The sequence below is a fragment of the Pseudopipra pipra genome, chromosome 16 (genome assembly GCF_036250125.1).
Source record: "Pseudopipra pipra isolate bDixPip1 chromosome 16, bDixPip1.hap1, whole genome shotgun sequence".
Taxonomy (NCBI): domain Eukaryota; kingdom Metazoa; phylum Chordata; class Aves; order Passeriformes; family Pipridae; genus Pseudopipra; species Pseudopipra pipra.
The window spans coordinates 10,569,153-10,591,371 of NC_087564.1; the positions used below are offsets into that span (position 1 = coordinate 10,569,153).

The window sequence follows — 22,219 nt, forward strand, 5'->3', positions numbered from 1 at the left end:
CAGATATCCCCAGACTGAGCCCAGTAATTACCTGATGAAAGCAGTTACGTGAAAGGCAACTACAGTTGATTTGAAGACACAAGGAAATGACAAAGTGATTTGCTTCCCTTGGCAGTTCTCCTGATGCTCTCCTTTTAACATGGGTGCCTTCTCTCCAGTCTGAATGTGTCACTTTTTTGCTATGTCCTTTTTCACCATGTTATATATCCTGCAGTCACTTTCCCTTGCAACCTTCCCTTCCCTAAGCTCTTTCAATCTGGCAGTGCCAGTCTGTTCTGAGCTCCTGTCACCACTCCCAAGCCCTTCCAGGCATGAACAATCCCATCCCTGGCATCACAGGAACTTGATCAAAAGCAAACCACCCTTCTCTTATCTACCTCCTCTCCAGTCCAGCAATCAGACCCCACCTAGGGAATTACCGACTTTGTAAACTTAGGCTTTACCTAGAAAATCCATTTTCTAATTGATCTGTATTCATTATAGTCCTGTCCATGCATTTTATCTTCATAGGATTCACTCTCCACCTCTTGGATGACAGTGTCCCACCAGCAGGAACAGCATCCTTGTGGTCCTGGACTTTACTGCATTCAAGCAACCCAAAAATGATTTCTCATAGCCCAGAGACTTCCTTGGCCAGTTCCTCTGAGATGCTTAGTGGTGAGAATAATTAAGTCTGATTTTTACCCTAGCAGATGATGCCTAATATTTTCCTAGCTGGATGAACCAGGAGGTACCAGCCAACCTTATGTGAGAAGAGAGTGGCTTTCCAAATAGGGAAAGTATCTTTTGGATACCTCTCCCTTTCCCATGGCTGCATGAGCTTCAGTATCTCCACCTAATATTAGGCCAGTGATGTTGCTAGGATATGTTTTTGCTTGAAAACAAACCTCTTTTTTATTTTCCTTAGCCCTGCTCTGGATTTTTGGATATATATCTCCACCTCACATTTATTTTCTGTACCAAAGGACCTCCAGTTTGAGCTGGCTGCTGCCCATCCCTACCCACACTCTTTCTCATGTGGTGTATGTTGCTTTTTTTCACTCCAGCTGATGAATGTATTTCATCAGTGAATCAAAAGCAGGCTTTCACCTCAAATTGCTGTCTTTTCTCTTAGGTGGAGTTTTGCATTTTAAGAATTAGGATGTTTTTATTCCCATTTTCTTTCCTTTTTTTTTTTTTCCAATCAGTTCCACTTGGCAGTGATCAGCTTTGTGAAATATCTCCTTTGCAGCACAACATATACAGTACTGGGTTTGTTTACTAAAAATCTGCAGTCAACAACACGTGGTTCTTGAATATAAATACCCAAACCCATTGAACCAGGTCTTTTACTCAGTTGTGTGATATTTCCCAGTCTGACCTCCAAAACGGTGCATTTCCTGACACTGACTCCTGGATTAAAAAAATTATATAATAAAAAATAATTCTGATAGAATGGTATAGGTAGAAACTTAATGTGAAAAAAAAAAAATATCTCAAGGTACAATACAGGACAGTGCACCAGGTTTTACAAAATATGCATAAACCATATGGATCAGACCCTCACCCCTACACTTAAGGGAATTACCAGCAGTGTGGTGTTCCAATTCACAGCCATTGGCAATATGCCCTCCTGTAAATGCAATTAAAAAATCTCTGCCCAACAAAAGAAAAAAAAAAAACCCGAAGCAAATTACAGTCTTTTCTCAAATTTTTTATCAGACTGCACCATCTAGAGGGCAGCAGCAGCATCACCCAGCTCAGTACCAGTGATGCAAACACGTTGCTGTATCCCACTGTATAGAGAATATTCTCATATCCCTGCTATAATCAGTGCAGCTCTGAAGGAACACACGTTGCTGAAAAGATTTTCCTGTCTCTGAGTGAATTGCTGTCAAGGTGAGCAAAAGACATGAGCCTGACTGAACAGCCCACCATTGTGTGTGCGCTCTTATTAAAGTCACATTAAGCTTGATAGTGACCACTTATTTGGCAAGGGAAGCATTTCCTGGTTTGCGGTGTGACAACTGATTTATCAAACCATTAATCAGTTTATTATTGGGTTATTAGCACACACCACCATGGCTCCAAGTGCTGGGTCCTGCTCTTGGGTCACAACAACCTCCTGCAGTGCTACAGGCTGGGGGCAGAGCAGCTGGAAAGCTGGAAAAGGAACTGGAGGGGCTGGTTGACAGCAGCTGAATATGAGCCAGGGTGTGCCCAGGTGGCCAAGAAGGCCAATGGCACCTGGCCTGTAACAGAAATAATGTGGCCAGCAGGACCAGGGCAGTGACCATCCCTCTGTGTGGGCACTGGTGATGCCACACCTCAAATCCAGGTTTCAGTTTTGGGCCCCTCACAACAAGAAAGACATTGAGAGGCTAGACCATGTCCAGGGAGCAGTGAAGCTTGGCAGATCCACCAATTTCTGCCCCAAAATGCAGCTCTGCATGATGTCTCAGACGTCCAGCAAGAGATGTGTCCAAGCCCAGCTTTCCCATCAGAAATCATTAATAATATTAATTAAATAAATTTCTGAACTACTACAAAAACTGTTTGAAATAAGGCTAGAGATTGAGGCAAGAGACTTCCTGATGCACAAAGATCTGCTCATAAACCATGTTTTCATTTAATTTTCATTTCTAGTGCAACAAGCCCAACAGTGAATGGTTCAGGGAGTAGGAAGAAAACACCAGAAAATGGCCAGAACAGTGCTGGTTACCTTCATTTTGCAATTCAATAATTTTTAGCATCATCCTCATCTTTGGAGGACCTTGGTCCTTCTCCTCTCCTCAGGAAGCACAGCATGGAATCTGAGTTAAATCTTTCAATGGGTTTTACACAAAAAGCTGTTGCTTCTTTGCTATCCAGGGAACAAAAGTTGTGAATAAGCACCATGAAGTTTTTTAGGCAGCTGTGCTTGGAAAAGGCTCTCTCATGTGCTCATCAGTTCCCCACATCCTGCTAGATCCCAGTGCTCCACTGGGAGCATCCTGATGCCATGGCCTGGGACACAGTCAAACCCTTTCTGGGAACATTTTTGTGGGGACAACCTGCTCCAGTGTCACAATACAGCCATTTTCTGAACGCAGTTTGATATTACAACTTGAAACCAAATTGCTTCTGATGACTTCATGTAGTGCAGGTCTTACAATGATTTCATTAGCTCCACTGAATTAGCTTCCTCAGAATGCACAAGTTAGTTATTTCTTCTGAATATCAAGCATTTATAGCAGATCAGCCCCTTTGAGTCATGTTAAATAACCCTGAATGGATAACCAGGGGTTATTTATGAATAACTGAAGTGCCCTTCCCATTTCAACGTTACCATTTCCCCTCCCATCACTTCTCTCAGCCTATGCCATGAGCTCCATGGCATGGGGGAGCTGATGCCAGAGTAGGGGAATGAGATGAGAAAACTTTTCACCCAGGCACTCTTACACAAAGGTGTTGTCCTTTCCTTAGACACCTCCAGGAAACTCGGAGGTTTCCCAGTCTACCCCTCACCTGGTAACAAAAAACATTAACAAGCTGCAAGATAGATGTTTTTAAGATACAGATTTCTGCAAGATGGAGATGTTTGTAAGACTCAGATGGCTCAAACAGCTTTCCACTGTCCTAAGGAAAATTGGGGACATCCCTTGAAATCAGTGAAGTGAACCATTGCTCTTCTTTGCTTCCAAATAAAGATTCAGTTCTAAATTGCCCAAATCAGACATGAATTCATTGGGGTTGGAGCCAGGAGACAAGCTTCAGATCCAGACTTCAGCAACCAAAAATAACCTTGGGAAACAATCTTCTGAACTCCGACACTTAATTAAGAACATGTCCATCCCCACCCGTATTCGAGGGGAACGAAAATACATCTCTGGCTCTCTGCTCAATGCTGTTCAGCTCCATACCAAACAAACATAAATATTTGCAATGCCCTTTTTTTTTAGAAGTTCTCCCCACAAAAGCTAAATAGGCCATTAACCACAAAAAGCTGAGATGAATTCTAAATGCTCCAAATTTAAAGTTTTTGGGATCAAAAATTTCTACTGAGTTCTATCTCAAAACACAAATAAGAGCTCGTGATTCAGACAGCCCTTCTACAATCTTCTCATCCTGGTGTCTGATTTGGACTTATTTAATAAAATTAACAAAAAAGGTGTGCTCTCTCCCAAGCTCAGTTACTGCAGAATAGCTCTAAAGTACATTGTATGACCCATAAAACTCCTGTGCTCCAGTTTTTTCAAGTGCCAGGGCACAGTGATGCACCGCCAGCAGATCTCTCTGCAGCACATGCCAGAATAGAATTCTCTGCCTATTTTAAGTGCAAATTTGGCTTCTTTGCATCCTGCTTCCTAGAAACCCTTTTTCTACCCCAATGCCCTTTGTCAACACCAATGCATCTGAGTAATTTTCAAGATTGTTTCTGTTTATAGGCTCCTGCCACAGCATAAATTGCCTTTAGCAGCCCAGAGCCTAATCTCAGGTAAGAAAGAAGCTGCTCTAAGTCTTTCCCAAGCATACTGAGTAAATCACACTGAGCACCACTGAGTCCAGCTAAGTCAGCAAAGAGCTGCACTTCTGCTGTTGGACATTGTGTTGGAAAAGGCAGCTTGCATAGCAGAGTTACTTCTGCTGCAAACCCCTGCTCATCATTTTAGCATGGGCGGTGTTTTCTGGGTGGGATAAAACTAGAGACATGAAGAAAAATATGCAGGACTGTCTTGTACCGTTGTTTTCTTTCAGATCAATGCTGTGTGTTGGGCAGTGGCTGTAAATGTTTTGGAGGGTCAGCACATTCCTCATTGGTCTCTGAGCCATGTAACATTCCTTTTTATGATTTTGACTATCTTTTTTCCGAATTGACTGGTATTACAGGAAAAAAAAAAAAAAAAAAAAAAAGGGCAACTTTTCCAGACTGCCAGGCAGCTTTAAAGAAAGAATGGTTGTAATCATTCCTGTGTCTCACCTCCACCCACTGATCACCCCGTTACGGACCAGCCTTCAAATGGTAATGCTGAAGTTCCTGCTTCAGACTATCATTAATAGCAGGATCTGCAATTAAATATAGACACATTCCCTGTTGTTTCCTGGGTCATGTCACTACCTTTGTCACCACCCACACAACTCCTCCTGATCTGCTCCTGTTCACCCCCAGCAGCTGCCGTGGTGTCAATTTTGTCTCAATTAGAGCCTTTGCTCGTGGCTCTATTTTACAAGTACAACATTGGGCTACTTGGGTGCCCTTGGAGCTGTGGCTGCAGACTGTGCCGTGGGCAGCAAAAGGGGCACAAAGCAGCTCTGATGCTTGTGAAGCTTCACACTGCAAAATACCTCACACAATACTGATTTCACCACATGGCTGGGTTGCAGCTCTGAGACACTGGACTACTCACCACAGAAGCTGTTGGATTTAGGAATGTCTTTCACATGATAAAAGTGCTGACTTGGCTACCTTGTGATTTCTCAGATCCTATTTTTTAGCTTTTGATCACACAGCCAGATACAGAGTCCCTGAATCCTTGAAGTTTCATAAATTGCTGTTTGCCTGGAAATTCACACCAGCAGCTAAATGGGTATAAAAGTCATCTTCTATTATTTCCTTAAGAGTATTCTAATCCAGAGCTCAAGAATTAGGACCATAACTTCTAACTTTGGAAGTCCTGAGAATTATTCACAGGAATCGATGAACAACTCGAGAAATAAGGAAGATACTAAAGAAAAATAAACTACTCCCACAAATACTCATTAACAGAGGGATGTGCCTGTGAATAACCATCCCTTTTCCTTACACACAGCCTAACAAGCTGCTGCAGAAATGGGTTAGTCAGAAAATACACAGGATTTGACTCTCAAATAAGGAAATCTTCAACTCTTAATCAAGATATGTGGTTTACTGAGAACTTACCTGTACATTCCTAAAAGCACCATACACCAAATGAATGGAAAGAAGTTGAGCTTCCATTAAAATACTTGGTTTCTTAAAGGTCCCATTTTTTTAAATTCAGCTGTCTAAAGGACACTGAGCATTAGGAAAATGAGAAACTTTTAGCACTATGGATTGGCTTCAGACACTCTTAAATCTCCAAGACATTTCAAACTGAAATGCTGATGGAGAAAAGTAATCTAAGGTCAAAATTTAATGAAAAGAAGCATAAGAACCCTGGTTTATATTTATATGGAGTTCTTTTATCACACCCAGTTCAAACATAAACTATGACTTCACAAATAGACACACAGCAAATCTCCCAATCTTGCTAAAAGACAGCAGCAATGAAGCATTACACTACAAATATTTTCACCTGAAACTACTAATGGTGAAAATACACTTCAGGTGGCAGAGATCAAAGCTTATTTCCTCAGAAAGCCTCTCATAAGATGAAAAGGATGGGAAAAGCAAGAAGGGAGCTTACCCCTCTTTAAGGAGCTATCAGCAGGAACCTCAGAATACAATGTTAGCTGTGAGTTGCTTTCATGCGATAGATAACCAAATACTTGAAGGGTGATAAATGATGAACTGTGTAATGATTATTCTAATTCAGAGGAAGAGAAAGTGGCCTGTGTCTGGCACTGAGAAAAATGTAATCAGATGTCCCTGACACATTAACCACCAAGTGTTTGTCCTTGAAGGAAGTTGAGTAGTTCAACTGGTATCATCAAAACATGTATGGGTTTTTTTGGCCTTTTTCTTTTTTCCCTTCAGAAGGAAGAAAAGCCAATTGAACTTACTTACCTGGAGAAATACATCAAATCAGAACTGGTGGGTTATGTAAAAAAAAAAGAAATCTTACCGCTAACGGGGAAATATTATTATCACTTGGTAATTAAGAGTTGGGAAACGCATTACAAAGTGTGATGTTATTTTAAAGATGGGTATTTATGGAAAACTGGACTATCCTAGGAGGTTTGTGCAGCCATAGGTTGCACCTTATTGAGAAATTAGAAGGGATTATGCCTGAAGAGAAAGTAGTAGAGAGAGAACCTGGGGATAGGTAATCTTGCAGCTCAGTTCTAGATGTAGATGGTTCCTGTCTACCATCTCCTTCCTCTAAAGAAGTAACAGCATTCACTTAGGGGCCAGTTTCCAGTTGCTTTTGCCCTGCCAGTTTGATCTGCATTGTTTTGGGATTGTTCATGCAGCTCTCAGAAAACTTCTGCGTGGGTGAGGACTATGAGTAAGGGAACTGGAATGAATAACTACTTTCAAGTGAAAATAAAATCAACAAAACATAAGAGTGCTGCTTCTCCCTATCCCTCTTGTTCCCTGAGGTGCAGGATTTGTAATTTGTAAAAGTGGCAACAGGGTACAGAAAGTGGTAGTAAATTACCACCCACTGCTCAGCCTGCCTGTGCCCTACAGCTGGGGGTCCTGGCTCAACACACACCACTGAACCTCCCAGGCTTGGCCAAGGCAGTCAGGGGATTCTTGATTCAAACAAACCATTCAGCCTTGATTCAGACAGTCCCTGGACCGTTCTCAGTGACCATCTCTGGTGGTTGGAGACACAGGCAACAAAGACAAGCTGTGCATGTGCTCCAGGTGCTCAGAATGCACCTCCCCATCCAGAAGCTGGGAAGTTGCATCACCATGAGGAGGGTTTCCCTTGTGTTTACAGGACCACATGTGTTCAGTCAGTTTGGGCAAAGCTTGTGCTCCTTGCATTCGTTTGCCTTGTATTTGTCCATTTTGTCCACATCAGATAGCAAAAAGTCCCAGATTTGCTGACTCTGGGCTGTGTGCAAGGCAGATGGGAGAGGCAGGTTTGAATTTGCTCAAATTTGCTGTGTTGTGGGATCTGTCAAGTGCTTCTGTGACCCCCGTAAAAATCCCTTAAACCAATGAATGTGTGGTAGAAAGCCAACAAAGCACCACAGACAGTGGTCAGGCCCTCCAGCCACTGAGTAGCTACTAAACTCCTAAATATTGCAATTTGTGACTGGGCAACAGGAGGCTGCTCATCATTTAGTGTGATGGCAGTAGGAGAGACACACTGCCTGTGGGATAGTTGATAGGCATCTCTGAGGGTTGATGGCACCACAACAGCAGACCTTTGCTGGGCTGGGAATTAGCTCCTTTGCTCCAGCGTTGCTCCTCCACGCCTGGCTGACAGTTGCCCTTTCTCCTCTGGAATAATTATGATGGCTGAAAATAAATGTGTGGGACAACTCGTGCCAGTTTCCACAGTTTAATAGCACATGGACATTTGTGTGAAAGTGTGAGCCAGGATGTTTCTAATTCTCCTAATTCTCTTGACAAAAATGGTTTTATAAATAATCAGGCCTTAATTGTGTGATTTCAGTTAATGCAGAGGGAGTTAATTAACATCTGGAACAAGTTTCCTGGCCCGAGTTATTAGCTGTGTCTGGTGCAGAATTCAAACAATGTATGAAGTGAGGCCTATTGCCAACTGATTTTGAACAGACCTGAAATGAGAAATGCCCAAAGATGGACGAGGTGCAGCAGCTGTGCCAGGATCATGTCTGGTTTTGGTGAACAAGTGTAGACTGCTTAAGGCATGACTGTTGTGCCAGTCCAAGAGGTGCACTATGTGGCAAAGAATAGGCATCATCTCTCAATTTATCCTCACATCAAACCCTCCGGCTCTTCTACTTGACTCCAAAAGCCTCATGGATCAGGATCTTAGAGGCTTTCACAGCTGGGGGAGGAAAAATCCCACTAATATAAAAGACAGACTACATATTAGGAAGAAATTCTTCCCTGTGAGAGTGGTGAGACACTGGCACAGGTTGCCCAGAGAAGCTGTGGCTGCCCCATCCCTGGCAGCGCCCAAGGCCAGGTTGGACAGGGCTTTGAGCCTTCTTTTCCTATTTTTCACTACCAAAACCACACTCAGAATCTCCAGTAATGGATTTTCACATATGTCTTGTGAATCTCCATATCTAGCTAGGGCAGGGATAATATGTCTGAGCCAGTTTATATAGTTGCTCACTTATTTACCACCTCTAATGTGATGAATTGTTATTGAAGGTTTCTTATCCAGGTTCCTGTTTCAGTAGAAACCCGTGCTGTGTTTTATGCATGAGTTTTACACTGCTGCAGCTACAAGGCATGCAGATGAGGAATGCCTCTCCAAATAACCCCCTAGCTAGGAAATATAAACAATTCTCACTGAACTCCAGCAGAAAACCACAAATTGTGGTGCAAATTTTATTTCCATGAAGTTCTACATATGAACACAAAAGAGATGCAGAAGGGAAAGCAATTCAGTTGATGAATGTGGGTGAAGCAGAGAGAAATTTAGGGTGAAATGCAGGTGCACAGGGTGGCAAGCCTCATCACCTTCCCAGAAATGGGGTCACCAAATTGAATGACATAAGGTCTCTTAAAATGGTATCCAGTGCCATTGCAGCCAATTGCCCAAAGAAGTCTGGGGAATTCTCCTTCTTATCCTATATCAAAGTAAGTAGGAGAATAAATACCACCACCTGCATTTCTCCATCCTTTTCTTTGTTTGTCAGAGCTACAGATCTTGTACTAAAAAGAAAGCAGTTTACTGGTGATGTAGACTGCTTTTGAGGGATTCAAAGCCTGCTGAAGGCTGCTTGTTTCCACTGACAAACCAGAAAAGAGTAGATTTAGATTGAATATAAGAAAGAAATTCTTTACTGTGAGGGTGGTAAGATACTGAACAGGTTGCCCAGAGAAATTGTGGATGCCCCATCCCTGGAAGTGTTCAAAGCCAGGCTGGATGGGGCTTTGAGCAACCTTGTCAAGTGGAAGGTGTCCCTGGCCGTGGCAGGGGGGTTGGAACTAAATGATCTTTAAAAAATCCCCTCCAAGCTCCAAAATTCTATGATTTTATGATAAACTTAAAAGGTTTGGGATAAAGTACTAAATTGCAACTAGCTCTGGCTTCCAAGTCTGAGAGAGAGCAGGAGGATTCATGCTGCTGGGAGATGCCAGTCTACACCCATAAGAAGACTGGAATGTCAGCATTCAGTCCTAAACACTGAGGTGCCTGCTGTTATTCTGTTATCCCATAATGAGCAGTAATTCAGCCCTGTTTGGATTTATTACTGATCTGAATTTCATGTACAACTTTCATAATCTTTGTCATAATTACACAAATTACAAATAACTTTTTAATATCAATGTTTTAAAAATTAGTCAAATCTTTCCCGGCACTTTTATTGCCTATTTACTATCTCAAAGCAAATGGTTTACAACTTTGTGTTCTGAAAATATACAACATAAGAAAACACTAGCCTGGCAAAATTATGCTTTTATGATAATGACAGGGATGAGTTATAGTTACTCCAGTTAAACTGTAATGGCTGCACAGATGCTGGGGAAAAGCTATTGTACAACATGTTCTGCCACCATAAGCATGGCACCTGCTCACTCCACCATGGTACATACAAGAGCATGTTAGCATTCCTTTGTGAAAATTGTTTTCAAGGATTATAATTGGACCATAAACATTCACTTGGGGGTAAAATATCAGCATGCAGGCCTTAAAAATTAGCTTGAGAAACATTCCGCCAGTTTTGCATATCTGGATTTCAGAAGCAAGTTTATGAGAGATCATATATAACTTGTTTCTGATCTTGTAGGACTCAGAAATGGTCTGCTTTCTTCTTAGGGTCTATATGAATTTGCTGCAGGTGAATGTAGTGATATTTACAGAGCCAGAAACTAAAACCTCCAGCTCACTGTTGGCTCTCAGGAAGTAATAATATATATCCACAGGTGATGTGTTGCACAAAGGGCAATGGCAGGAGTTTCCTATATGTCTTGCCAAGCTGCCCCTGTACCACCCACCCATGGTCCCACTCACTCCTGAAGTGCTGCTCAAGGACACTGACACTGGTTGTTATGACCTTCCTCCTTTTGCTCAATTTAGTCTCACAAACCAACCACTGAGATGGAAATTTAATCTAAGTGTATTTTCCACCGAAATGGGTGAGCAATACAGTGGCCATGAGCTATTGCACAGAGAGTAGGTCCCACCAACAGCTGTAATGCATCTTGTAGATGTGTTAGACATGGGCAAGTGCGTTACACTCACAACTGCAACAAAACACAGGAATGGAGGTAAATAATGTAACTAAATATATGACACTGCAGTTGTTTGCTTTAACTCCCATTACAGAAAACTTACCTATTAAATACTGTCAGTAAATATGTGGAGATTTTGGTCAAAGTGTATTGTCTGACTTCCTTAGCAAGGCAATTGTCATAAATAGAATATGAAAAACTGTAAAAAGGGTGCTAAGAGATTGGGTAAAATCAGAGTCAACAACCCAGTTCTACTTTTGGAAATTGTTATAAATCAGAAGCAAGACTTTTTTAGCCTTTAGTTTGAGTTACTGGAATTTCAGTGAGGTAAAACACCTCCAAAGAGAAAACCGCTGCTAAAAATCAAAGGAGACATTTACTTTTGTCTCAAGGATCATGGTTTTTAGTGAGGGAAAATCTTCCCAAGTCTGTGACCCAGCTTCTTCTTTACTTTAAACCTTCTAGTCCAGCTGGACAAAGCATGAATTAAGATCAGACATTATATATTTCATTCTCCACCACTGAATCTGCTCTATCTTACTCAATATTAAAGCCCTGCTAATGCCTTGGGCAGCAGTAGCTGACCCTTTGAATTAACACCTCCTCTGCAGTGGGTGCTTCATGCATATGCCTATTGATGTATTTTAGAGTGGAGATAATTTTCATTTTGAGTATCTGCTCTGGCTTCATGTTCCCAAGAAAACACCTCTTGTATATGTTTTTTTTTCCTGCCATGTATTTCCCTCTGTCCCTCCTATAATGTCTTGTTCTATTCCACAGGAAAAGCCTTCTTATGCCCACCTTTGTCAGAACTCTAGGAGCAACCTAAGCATAATTTTAAAGCACTCTTTGTCACTCAGATGAACTGTCCCTTAATTGTATCCTTTAACTCCAAAAGGGGACATACTTTGTATGAAAGATGCTATAGAAAACAAAAGTTGCAATGCTAGTGGTTCTGCTTTTATATTTCCATCCAGGGACACTCTCTGCACACCAATTTGCTTTTTCTTTTCCAATACCCATTTCCTCCTGGGGCTAGTTCCTGGGACAGAGCTGTCTTCAAATAATTTAATTATCATGTGGCACACACCTTTTAAGTCCCCCCTGAAATGGTGCGTGATGCCTTTGGTTTACATCACTTGTTGGAAAACACTCCAAAGCATTGAAAAACTATTAAATTGTTACAGTATTGGATGCCAACACACAGGGCTATTAGTCTAATTCATCCTTCAGATCAAAGCCCACACAGGCAGCTCTCCTGCCTACAGCTATTTTCCTTTTACTTTCCTGCTTGACAGTAGTCCCTCATATCCCTCTGTTCTACTTTCTTTGAACATACAGATTTTTCTTTAGTCATGGAAATATAATTTATGTCTATTATACTGTATTATAGATTGCAGATCAGGACAAGCATGCATTACTGCCTGGAACGTCTGTTTATTGTACGTCGGGTTTTCTAAAAATAAATAAATAAAAAAGCCAGCCTGCTTTACTGGGGAGAGAAAAATACGGAGGGGGAGGACTCGGGCGCTGAGGGGGAGCTGCACTCTGTTCTCAAAGTTTAATTTCCAAGTAGAGACCTTGAAGCATGATTTATTAACATCATGCTGTTTGCTTTTGTCACGTTGTGGATGTGGCGGGGGAGGGGGGGTGGGAGCGCTGGCCCCTCTCCAGCCTGGACCACCCAGCGAGCTGAGCGGAGCTACCGGCGCTGCACTCCCCAGTTCAAAGGTTCACCCCCAATTCACCGGCTCCATCAGCCGCCAGCCGTCCGGCTGTGCCACCCGGCTGTGCCACCCCCTTGGAGGCGACAGCAAGAACAACAATAACAACACCCCCCCAAAAAAAAAAAATAATAATATCCTAACAGACGTGTTGTCTGGGACGCGAGAATTGCAAAAACAATCCCCACTCCATCACAGAGTGAGTGTGTGTGTGCACAGAGGAGAGGGAGTGTGAGGAGGGGGGAGAGAGGGAACGAGACAGACAGAGGGGAGGGAAGAAGGGAGGAGGGAGTCCAAGCTCTGAGAAACATCACTCCATCTCTCTCACTCCACAGGAGCTGAGCAAGGAGCAGGACGATGTTTGACAACACGCAGTACCCCTATAACTGCTTTAACTATGATGGGGATGATTATCCTACCTGTAGTTCTGACGAAGAGAAAAAATTCACCAGACCGGCGTACAGGTAAGATGAAGTTTTTCCAAGTCCTCCTATCTCTGGGGAGGTTTCTGAGCTCTGGGATGGTGGGATCACAGCTCTCAGGGGATCGTGGGACCTCTCCTCAGGTGTGTGCAGTGGGTCCGGTCCTGGTGCAGGCACCACAGCGGGCAGATTTCCCCCCTCTCCACATTCGAGGTGTTCATGATTTGTTTCCTCCTGTGAGGGCTTACAGCAACTCTGACATGCCCTTGAGCCTCCAGATCTCAGACTATCTCCAACCTCCAGGACCCCTGGGAGAAGGGGAATTAATGTGCAACGTGCCAACGGGTGAATCAGTTGCAGTAATCCCAATTTGGTGGGAAGAGGCGCAGTATAGATGTTCACAGGGACATCCAAGGTCCTTTCTACAAGCAGGGAAGGTCTCCAGTGACAGTATCTCCGAGCCTGGTCTGTCTCCCTGCAGCCTTCCTTCTCAGGGAAACTTTTCAGATGGAGCTTGAGAGGTGTGTGATCGTTCTGCAGTCCTTCTGTATCTGAGCCCCTTGCACTGAGTGCCAGGGCAGACAGCCTGGTTGGGATTCAAGTGCCTGGCAATAACACCTCTATGTCACCTGGGGTCTTGTGGAGGACAGGCAGTGACCATGCTCAGGGCTTCTCCCTGGGACATCTGAGGTCAGAGTGCAGATCCACTGGGAGAACTTTTGGAAGGAAGATATAGGCACACGTATCCATGTGGTCCTAAAAACTGACTCTGTGAGTAGGGCAATGGTGTAACAGCAAGTTTTCCTTTTTTCAGCTACATTGCCTTAATTGCAATGGCCATCCAGCAAAGTCCTTCAAATAAAGTCACCCTCTCTGGCATTTATGACTTTATAATGAAGAAATTTCCTTACTACAGATCAAATCAAAGAGCCTGGCAGAACTCCATCCGACATAACTTATCACTTAACAGTTGTTTTGTAAAGGTAAGATCAGTAACTGTGTATTTACATACACTCTGTGCATGGCTAAAAAATACATGCAGCAATAATCTCATGCTTAAGAAAGGAGGAAAACAAACAGCTGAGCTGCAAATCACTTAAAATCTCTCTGAGTTGTCAGTTCCTGAGATAAGGAGTATATCCTTGTCTGATGTGTGCTAAAAGATAACAAATTGAGGAGGATGGAGTTTACTTGTATAATGACAGAGAATAGGCTTAAAATCTTGTCATATGTGTTTACACCGTTCTTGAATGTAAATGAATGCAGATGCTAAGCAGCAGCATCTGTAACACATACAAATACTGAACTGCCTTTAAATAAATACAGGTTCCCAGAACAGAAGGGAATGAGAAGGGGAAAGGAAACTATTGGAGCTTTGCAACAGGATGCGAATCCATGCTGGATCTCTTTGAAAATGGGAATTACAGGCGAAGACGGAGGAGGAGGAACATGAAAAGGGAACATAAGGAGCAGAGACCAAACAGAGTGAAAAGTCCTTCATCCCCCAATATCTCTTCTATGGACTCTGCTTTGAACAACATTTCCTCTTCTGAAAGTAAACATGAAAGAATTGAATCAGGCCCAAAACTTCTGGAGCCTTGTGGGTTTGCTCCAAACAGCATGACCAACAGGCAGAGCCTAAACAATTCCTCCTTAGCAAAATCGGATTCTGAAATTAAGTTTAGCATCGATTACATCCTTTCAGCCCCTGACCCTTTGCCTGTCCTGAGATCTCAATATAACATGCAAGAAAACAAATATCATCTACTGGAGGCTCAGCATATTAATCTCCAGTTCTGGACAATGTGATGTTATTTATTCGTGGTAACAAAGTCCGAGTCGCAGTTTGTTCAGCAGCCTCATGTCACTGAAAATGAGCCGCCTGCCTCCTTGGTTTCCTCCTGAGCAGTACTCACAAAGGGTTACTGACTCACCAGCTGATGCTCTGTCTGTACCCAAAGAACTTTGCTAAGATTAAAGCATAAATAACAGTTACCAATATCGGTTTTCACTACATTGAAATTTATGAAATTCCAGCTTTATTTTCTAAACTGTCTTGGACATCATTTAACACGACAAAGAATTTCCTTTCTCGAGCAGAATCCGACAGAGAAGAGACTTGCTTATCACCCGTTGCTTTATTAAAGACAAAGTGAATTTGATCCCACTCTCAGTGGTGGAAATTAGGATTAACTCCACTGAAGTATATAGGTCAGAACTTAAGCTGATCTGAAATCGTGTAATTCTGTCGACTTACACTGACTGGGAATGTGGGGGGGTGGTAATTTGTTTTCTTATAAGGAATCACTGAAAATCACTCTGTCTTCCCTTATTTTTTCTTTTGACATCACGTTTCAAACTGTTTTGCAGATTTAATTCATAATTCATTAGGAAATGTAGTTATTAATAAGTGTGTTTAAAATATATTTTTGTTTCTGTTCAGGGCAGAATTGTTTAAATTGTTGAAGTGGAGTTGTATTCAAAATAATTCCAAGAGAGCTAATTGCAAGTCTGCTGAATTCTGGTAGACTTTGACAGGTAATGTGACAGAGGCATAGAGCCTCTTAATGCCTTGGTTAAAAAAAAAAAGCCGCTCTGTCCCCTTGTACTACCAGAAATCTTCCTGAGCTGCTGCAGAAAAGTCCTTGACCATATTTCAGTTAGCAAGTGTGAAGGGAGACCCAGCTTTGCATGAAACTGTATGCAGTGTTGAGCAAAGCTAAAATTCCACCTACCTGCTTTGAGACAAGTTGAATATTCCTATTAAATAGATTTTTATCGATCCTTCTTGCAAGCAATTACCAAAGTGGTGCTTGATATGATTTCAACAAAGCTGGTGAGATTTATAATTTCCAGATATCACTGTTAGCTCATGAGCTCCATTTCTAAGAAAGCTGTTTCATTACCCTTTACATGCAGTGGGAGATATTGGAACAGAACCTGATGGACAATGATGAACTGTAATGAGCATTTAGGAACTTGCTTTTATACAACTTGTTCCCAATGAACTGCTTCCCAGAACCTAATGACAGCTTTAGTAAAGGCTCCACAAAATCTTGGCTTTAACTTGGCTACTATAGTCTTCACCTACTGCAGATAAAAGAAAAAAAAAAAGACAAAGATTCTGATGGTTTTAAGCAATTAAATACAGAGAGAAAAAATTATCTTTGCAACATGAACTAAAGATAAATGAAGGTATATAAGATAAGATTCAGCAAAACTGTGCTAGAGGTATGCTCAGGCATGACTTGAATTTTTATGCAGAAGCTTTGACATTTCACTAAGTTATTTTACATTGTGTCTAATATATACTGTACATTTATACTATATATTCTTATATATTGTTATTGAGAAAGGGAGCAATATCACTGCACTTATATGTTGTAAAAATGCATGATGTATGTTGTCGTGATGCTGAAACTCCTGCCATATACTTAAAATTTACCATCAGTGGTATTTCACACTGATTGGTAATAAAAGCTCATTTTTTGGAAAACTGTAAAACTTGTTATCTTCAGGCATTTGCACAGCATGCAAAAAGTCTTTGCTTCTTCTTCAGAAAAGAGAAAATGGAAAATCATATCAGTTACATCACTGCATGTCTTCCAAACTTTGAAGGGATGATTTCTTGAGACTAAATTCCGCCTTCAAATGGGAGCTTTCAATTCTCTCTGAATCAATGGTTATTCTGGGTGATTATCTGAAAGCAAAATTTGTCTCATTAGACCTGATTGATCTGCTGTTTACACTGATGTTAGAAAAAGAAGAAAACCTCCAGGGTGACGGGACAGATGGATTCTCATTTGAAGAGGGACGAGAATTTGCTCCTTTAGTATTTATGCTCAGTAGTAAATAGGTGTGGGAAGAGCATGTTCTCATTTAATGCTCCAGTGTGTGCATGTCCTCACATGTGGGTTGGTACGTGTGCCCCTCTAGGACCCTGCCTACAGCTGTATATTCATGCTTTATACCCAGATGATTTTCCTGATTGTTTTAAACATGGCAATGCTGCTGTTGGGCTGATAGTTCTAGTACACATCCTGCACTGTACTTGAAATACATATTTTCTGCTGTGAAATGTGCAGTTATGGTTGTTACTATGTGTTCTTGGTTAGTGCTGTTAGCAAAAGGCACCCCAATGACAGCAAAAGTTCCTCCTAAGCATCACTGTAGCCAGTGGGCTGCTGAGACCAGTGGAGATACAGTTATGGCTACTAAGCAACGTAGGATTAATATATTAGGAAAGGCAGAAATACACCCAAGTGGATTTACAGCAGAGATCTGAAACCATTTTCAGTAAGATGAATTAATATTCACAAATAGCCATGTCCTTTGCTCACAGTAAAGTGCCTGCTAGGAGAGACTGTCATACTTGAGTTTCCCTAACATATAATCAAACAAATTTGTGTACAAATAGGTGTTAACATTTGTTTTGCAAAGGATATCAATCATATTTCAAAAAATGAAGGGACATATTTCAATTTACCCAGTATATTATATTCTGACAACTCCAGAAAGGTTTCCAGCTCCTAAAGTGAATGGCATTTAATATAGAACAACATAACAGGGGTGAGGGCTAGATGTGACCTTATTCAAATGTCGTAGCCATTACAAAGCCATTCCCAATGTAATTATAATTAAATACTTTATGCCTTTCTTGCAAATCCTCTGATCGATCATTGATATTAACATTAATATTGTATTACCCCCGAGCAAATGTCTCCCACACAAGTGTTATGGATCACCAGGTTTCCATTAACAAAGTTGTGAGCTATTGCCGTGTGCTGGTCGTGGATAAATTTACGTAAATTACTTTTTCTCAGGGAAGAGGGGGAAAAAGTCTGGCTTTCTTTCTTTTATCCCTGCACTCTGAGTCCAGAGCTATTTCTTCAGCTCCATCACAGCCTGTCAGCCACTTACATAAAGCCATAATGAAAGAAAAAAAAAATCTCACAGGAACATCCCTCTTTGCCCTGTGTTAGAGCAGGTGAATGTTCTCCCGATGTAGGTGGTTTGGCACTCGGGTTAAAAGCTGAGCTGAAGCCACGGCTGAGCAGAGCAGGGCAGGGCTCTGTACCCCTGAGAATATCAGCAGGCTGGGCAGGCTGGGCACAGCAGCCAGAGTGAGGAAAGGTTTTGGTGTTTGCCTCAATTCCTCAATCTCAAGGGGTCTTCCTGACCGCAGAGACAGACCCAGAATGAGCCATGGATTTTCTGAACCCAAAAGAGCTGCTTCACTTGGGGGCTGACACCGACTGTCCCAGGCCTGGGATGAGGCAGGAGGAGGAGAGGGAGAGCAGCTCCTCCCTGCTGGGCTGGGGGCACAGTGGGGCCTTTTGACCTCTCCCTTTAGGATCATAAATACCTTTGCAAAGGAAAGATGAAAGGTTTCTTTCTGGGGAGAGGCAAGGCTTGGCCTCACTGAGGGACCCTGGAGGGGGGTTGTTTGTTTATCCTTTTAAAGGAAGGCTTCCCGTGATAAAATAAATATTTTGATGGACCCACACTAGGTTATTATGCAGCAATTTCACCCCTAATGATTTAATTTCTTAGGCTTTTGCCATTGGTGTCAGAGAAGTGGTTTTTGAACAACAAAATGATGATCAGCCTCAGAATGAAATTCAAAGTACTTGGACAAGGATGCAGCACTTTTTCTTTCACACAAACAGTGAAAAGAGGCCAGATAACCCCCAAGGTAGGCCAGTAGTTGACCTCACTTACAGGGACCTGTCCCTCAGCAGAACCTCCTGCGCATTATGGGAGCATTAATGCAGATTAGGATAGCTGAAAACAAACCTTTTCTTTGTCAGTAAAGCCAAGTTCCCCTATTTTTCTGCCAGTCAGATAGATCTTCTTAGTTGAAACCCATTAACTTCCCGTATAAAGAGAAACTGCGCTCAAGGAGCATTTGAAGGTCAAGCCACATTGGAGAGGTGGTTGTCCCCATGCCTGTGCTTTGTTGTGCTCCATTTCATTGCCTGAGCTACCACAACCTTCCTCAGCCATGCAGCAGGTTGGTCCTCAGCTCCCTTGCTCCCTCAAAATCAAATCAAGATTTTTACACTGTTTTCTGGTCACAGAAAGTACCACTTGCCTGTCCAGGTCCAAATCTTATGTGTCCTTTCCACTCTCTACCAACAGAGAGGACACACTGAGAGGAGGGAAGGGGGTTTGGAGGGACAAGCCTTGGGGAAAACAAGCTCTGCTACATATCTTCCAGTCATACAGAGCTGGTTGGGACTCTGCTAATGGTTCAGCACAAGGGCTCTTGGGGTTGTGTGTCAAGTCTCTGTACTGTAAATCCAGGGCAGCAATTGCCTGTGTCCCACCACACTCAAGCTCAGGGAAAAGAAGGAACCTCGTCCACATGCCCCTGAGCAGACAGGGCTTTAACCTTCAGCTCTGGCAGTGTAACACAAATCCCTGTCTGTGACCAGATCCCGAAGTCAAGACATGGAAATCCTGCACTGTTCATTCCAGCTGGCCTCTCCCCTCTTTGTCTTCTCTGGGGTATGTTCTCCTCCCCGCTGTGTGGGTGTAAATCCTTGCAAATCCATTAACTTTGGTATAATTACCTTTGGAATTGAAGTAGCACGTGTGAAACGGACCTTTGCATATTATACTCAACATCTCTACTCACACACTCTGCCAACCTGTGCCAGCACCTCATCTCCCAGATGGAATTCTCAGAGCAACAAATGGTCCTCCCTCTTTATTTTGCCTCAGCATCCAGCTTCTAATTGCTTTCTCCAGAACATGGGTACCATGTGCACTGCACAAAGAACCTAGTACATGCCCTCTGTGTCTGTTTTAATGGATATGTCTTTCTTTTTGCACTTAGGGTCATTAAATTAAAGAACAGGGTAGGTCCAATTCCTATGGAACTTGCACTGGAATTTTTTACCCGGAGAGCTAACATAAAATAACAAAGTGAGTTGTGCTCCCTCCCACCCTAGCTACAGTGGTTGGAGGCAAATCCAACTGTGAGAATTTTGCCTGAGAAAGAACTGCCGGATTTCTCCCACTGTGAAATCCAGCTGTTAATTCAAACAGAAGGGATGGACCTGACCAGATAGGCCAACTGGCTTGTTTCCATCCTAAAGTCCATTGTGTTCCACAAGTTCCTAAATTTATGGTCATGAAGGTCTTCCAAGCCCTGTAATGAAGTATGGCATGCAATGTTTTTGTTATGGAATGTGCGCTGCAAAGGAAAAAGAAGGTTTGAATTTATCTTTCAAATGAAGATTCTGGAATCTCTCAGGATAAACAAGCTAAATTAGGAATGAAAATACACCACGTTTCTCACCATAACTATGAAACTGAAAATAGCAACTTGCAGAGCACTGACAGAGAAGAAAACTAGAAGTTGCAGTGAGTCCAACCAAGTTTCTTTTTGTCGTGGGCGTTTCTCTGTGTGTTCATTGTCACTCTGTAGCAGGGGTTGCAGTGAACCCTGCTAGGACAGCAACAGGAGCACCCTTTCATCTTTTGGGGGTGGTTGTTCTGCCAGAGTATTTCAGAAAAAGTTTTGCACTGCAAAATTGAGCTCCTGGTCCCCATAATCAGCATTTGCATTGGACACATACTGTCTTGTGTTGCTTTGAGCAAGTTGAAGAAGATACAGAAGTGCTCTTTGAATTGTCAGCCCTTGTGGTGCAGCTCAGGGCAGCTCTCTTATGCTACGGCTACACAGACTAACTGTTCTCACAAAAGCTGCTCCCTCTTACGCCTTTATTAGAGACATGATGAAGAATTAATAGGCTTGGAAGTTTGTTCAGTTTTCATGCTGATATCAGTGGTTCTAATAAAAAAAAAAAACAACCAACCAAAACCTCGGCTTCCTGAAATTTGCACAGCTAAAGAACACCACTCTGTCCCACAGTCAGTAAAACCTTTTGTCTGCACTAGCACTGGCCTTACAGCCCCATCTATGTGGATCCAACTGTCCCCTGAAGCTGCAGTTTCCATAGCTGCTAATGATGAAACACTGTCATGTTTTCCTTGTCCAGGAAAAAAAACAGGATAGAATCAACTTCCCTCTTGGGCCCAAAGGCTCCGCTGACCATTAGCCATCTGTCCCAGGCAAGATCTGTTCTAGCTGAAAATCCTTTTGGAGAATTCATGCCACAGATATTTATTCCTGCAACAAAATTGCTCCCCATCTTCCCCTCTTTGCCTTGAGGCTTTACACTGTGCTGGTATTGACTGCACCCAGCATCCTCTGCTGCCATCCCCTCCTTCCAGCATGGCCTCTCTGAGACTGGGGAAAAGAAGCAGCACTTTCCATAAAAGTGAATGTGGAAAATAACAGGTGCAATGAGCTGTGTTTCATGATTAATCTGTCTCAAGCTTTTCAGAGGCTGAGAGCTATATGAGCAATTATCAAACCCTGGGAGGCACTTCAGCACTAATCAGCCCATAACATTTTTCTGCATTGAAGCATCTGGGACTGGCTACATGGCTTGAATCCTGACTCTCATGAAATGAATGAGAGTTTTGCCACTGGGTTCAAGGGATCAAAACTTCATCTTCTATTGCCAGGACCCGAGATTAATCAGATTAAAGGCCATGTGGACTGCAGAGAAAATTAAATACCTTCTAGCAGTTACTTGGTGTCTTCTCAAGACAAAATAGCAACTTGTTTCCACAGGTTTCTTTGGCTCTGTCTTTCTGACAGACAAAATACTTCCTGAATTCAATGGGAAATGTGTCCAAATAGGGGATAAGTTCCCCAAACCCCAAGGGCTGAACACAGCAGAACCAGATGTTGGCATCTGGGGTGAGATTCCTGGTGCAAAGATGTTTGTATGTTCTTTGAGAGCACCTCTGCTCTGGGGCTGGTGTACACACTCGAATAAACAAGTCACACTAAGCTAATATCCAGACTTGGGATCTCAGATTTTCTTTCAACAAGAAACTGTCCCAAGATCTGCTACAGTTTGGCAAAGGGATGACACTGTGTTACTTTCTGTTTTGTTTTGCTGTTGTTGAAATTACAGGAAAATAAATATTCTCAAGATGACACATTGTGTATCCCTAATAAATACCAGGGGCATTTAATATAAACTATGGACACATGGTTT

General features: G+C 42.4%; 1 protein-coding gene across 1 annotated transcript; it reads left to right on the forward strand.

The window, feature by feature from the left end:
- The first annotated feature begins 12,978 nt into the window (after positions 1–12,978).
- Positions 12,979–17,214, forward strand: FOXL3 (forkhead box L3). The gene is made up of 3 exons (XM_064673074.1): positions 12,979–13,178; positions 13,951–14,119; positions 14,463–17,214. Exons 1-3 carry the CDS (start codon positions 13,072–13,074, stop codon positions 14,943–14,945), a joined length of 759 nt encoding a protein of 252 aa, XP_064529144.1. The 5' UTR covers positions 12,979–13,071; the 3' UTR covers positions 14,946–17,214.
- The last annotated feature ends 5,005 nt before the right edge of the window (positions 17,215–22,219 follow it).

What these genes read in the sequence shown, in the direction of transcription:
- FOXL3 (XM_064673074.1), top strand. Translation starts at nt 13,072, where the DNA reads ATGTTTGACAACACGCAGTACCCCTATAACTGCTTTAACTATGATGGG. An exon ending in TTCACCAGACCGGCGTACAG is followed by an intron (nt 13,179 to 13,950) that starts GTAAGATGAAGT and finishes TCCTTTTTTCAG; the next exon opens with CTACATTGCCTTAATTGCAA. An exon ending in TTAACAGTTGTTTTGTAAAG is followed by an intron (nt 14,120 to 14,462) that starts GTAAGATCAGTA and finishes AAATAAATACAG; the next exon opens with GTTCCCAGAACAGAAGGGAA.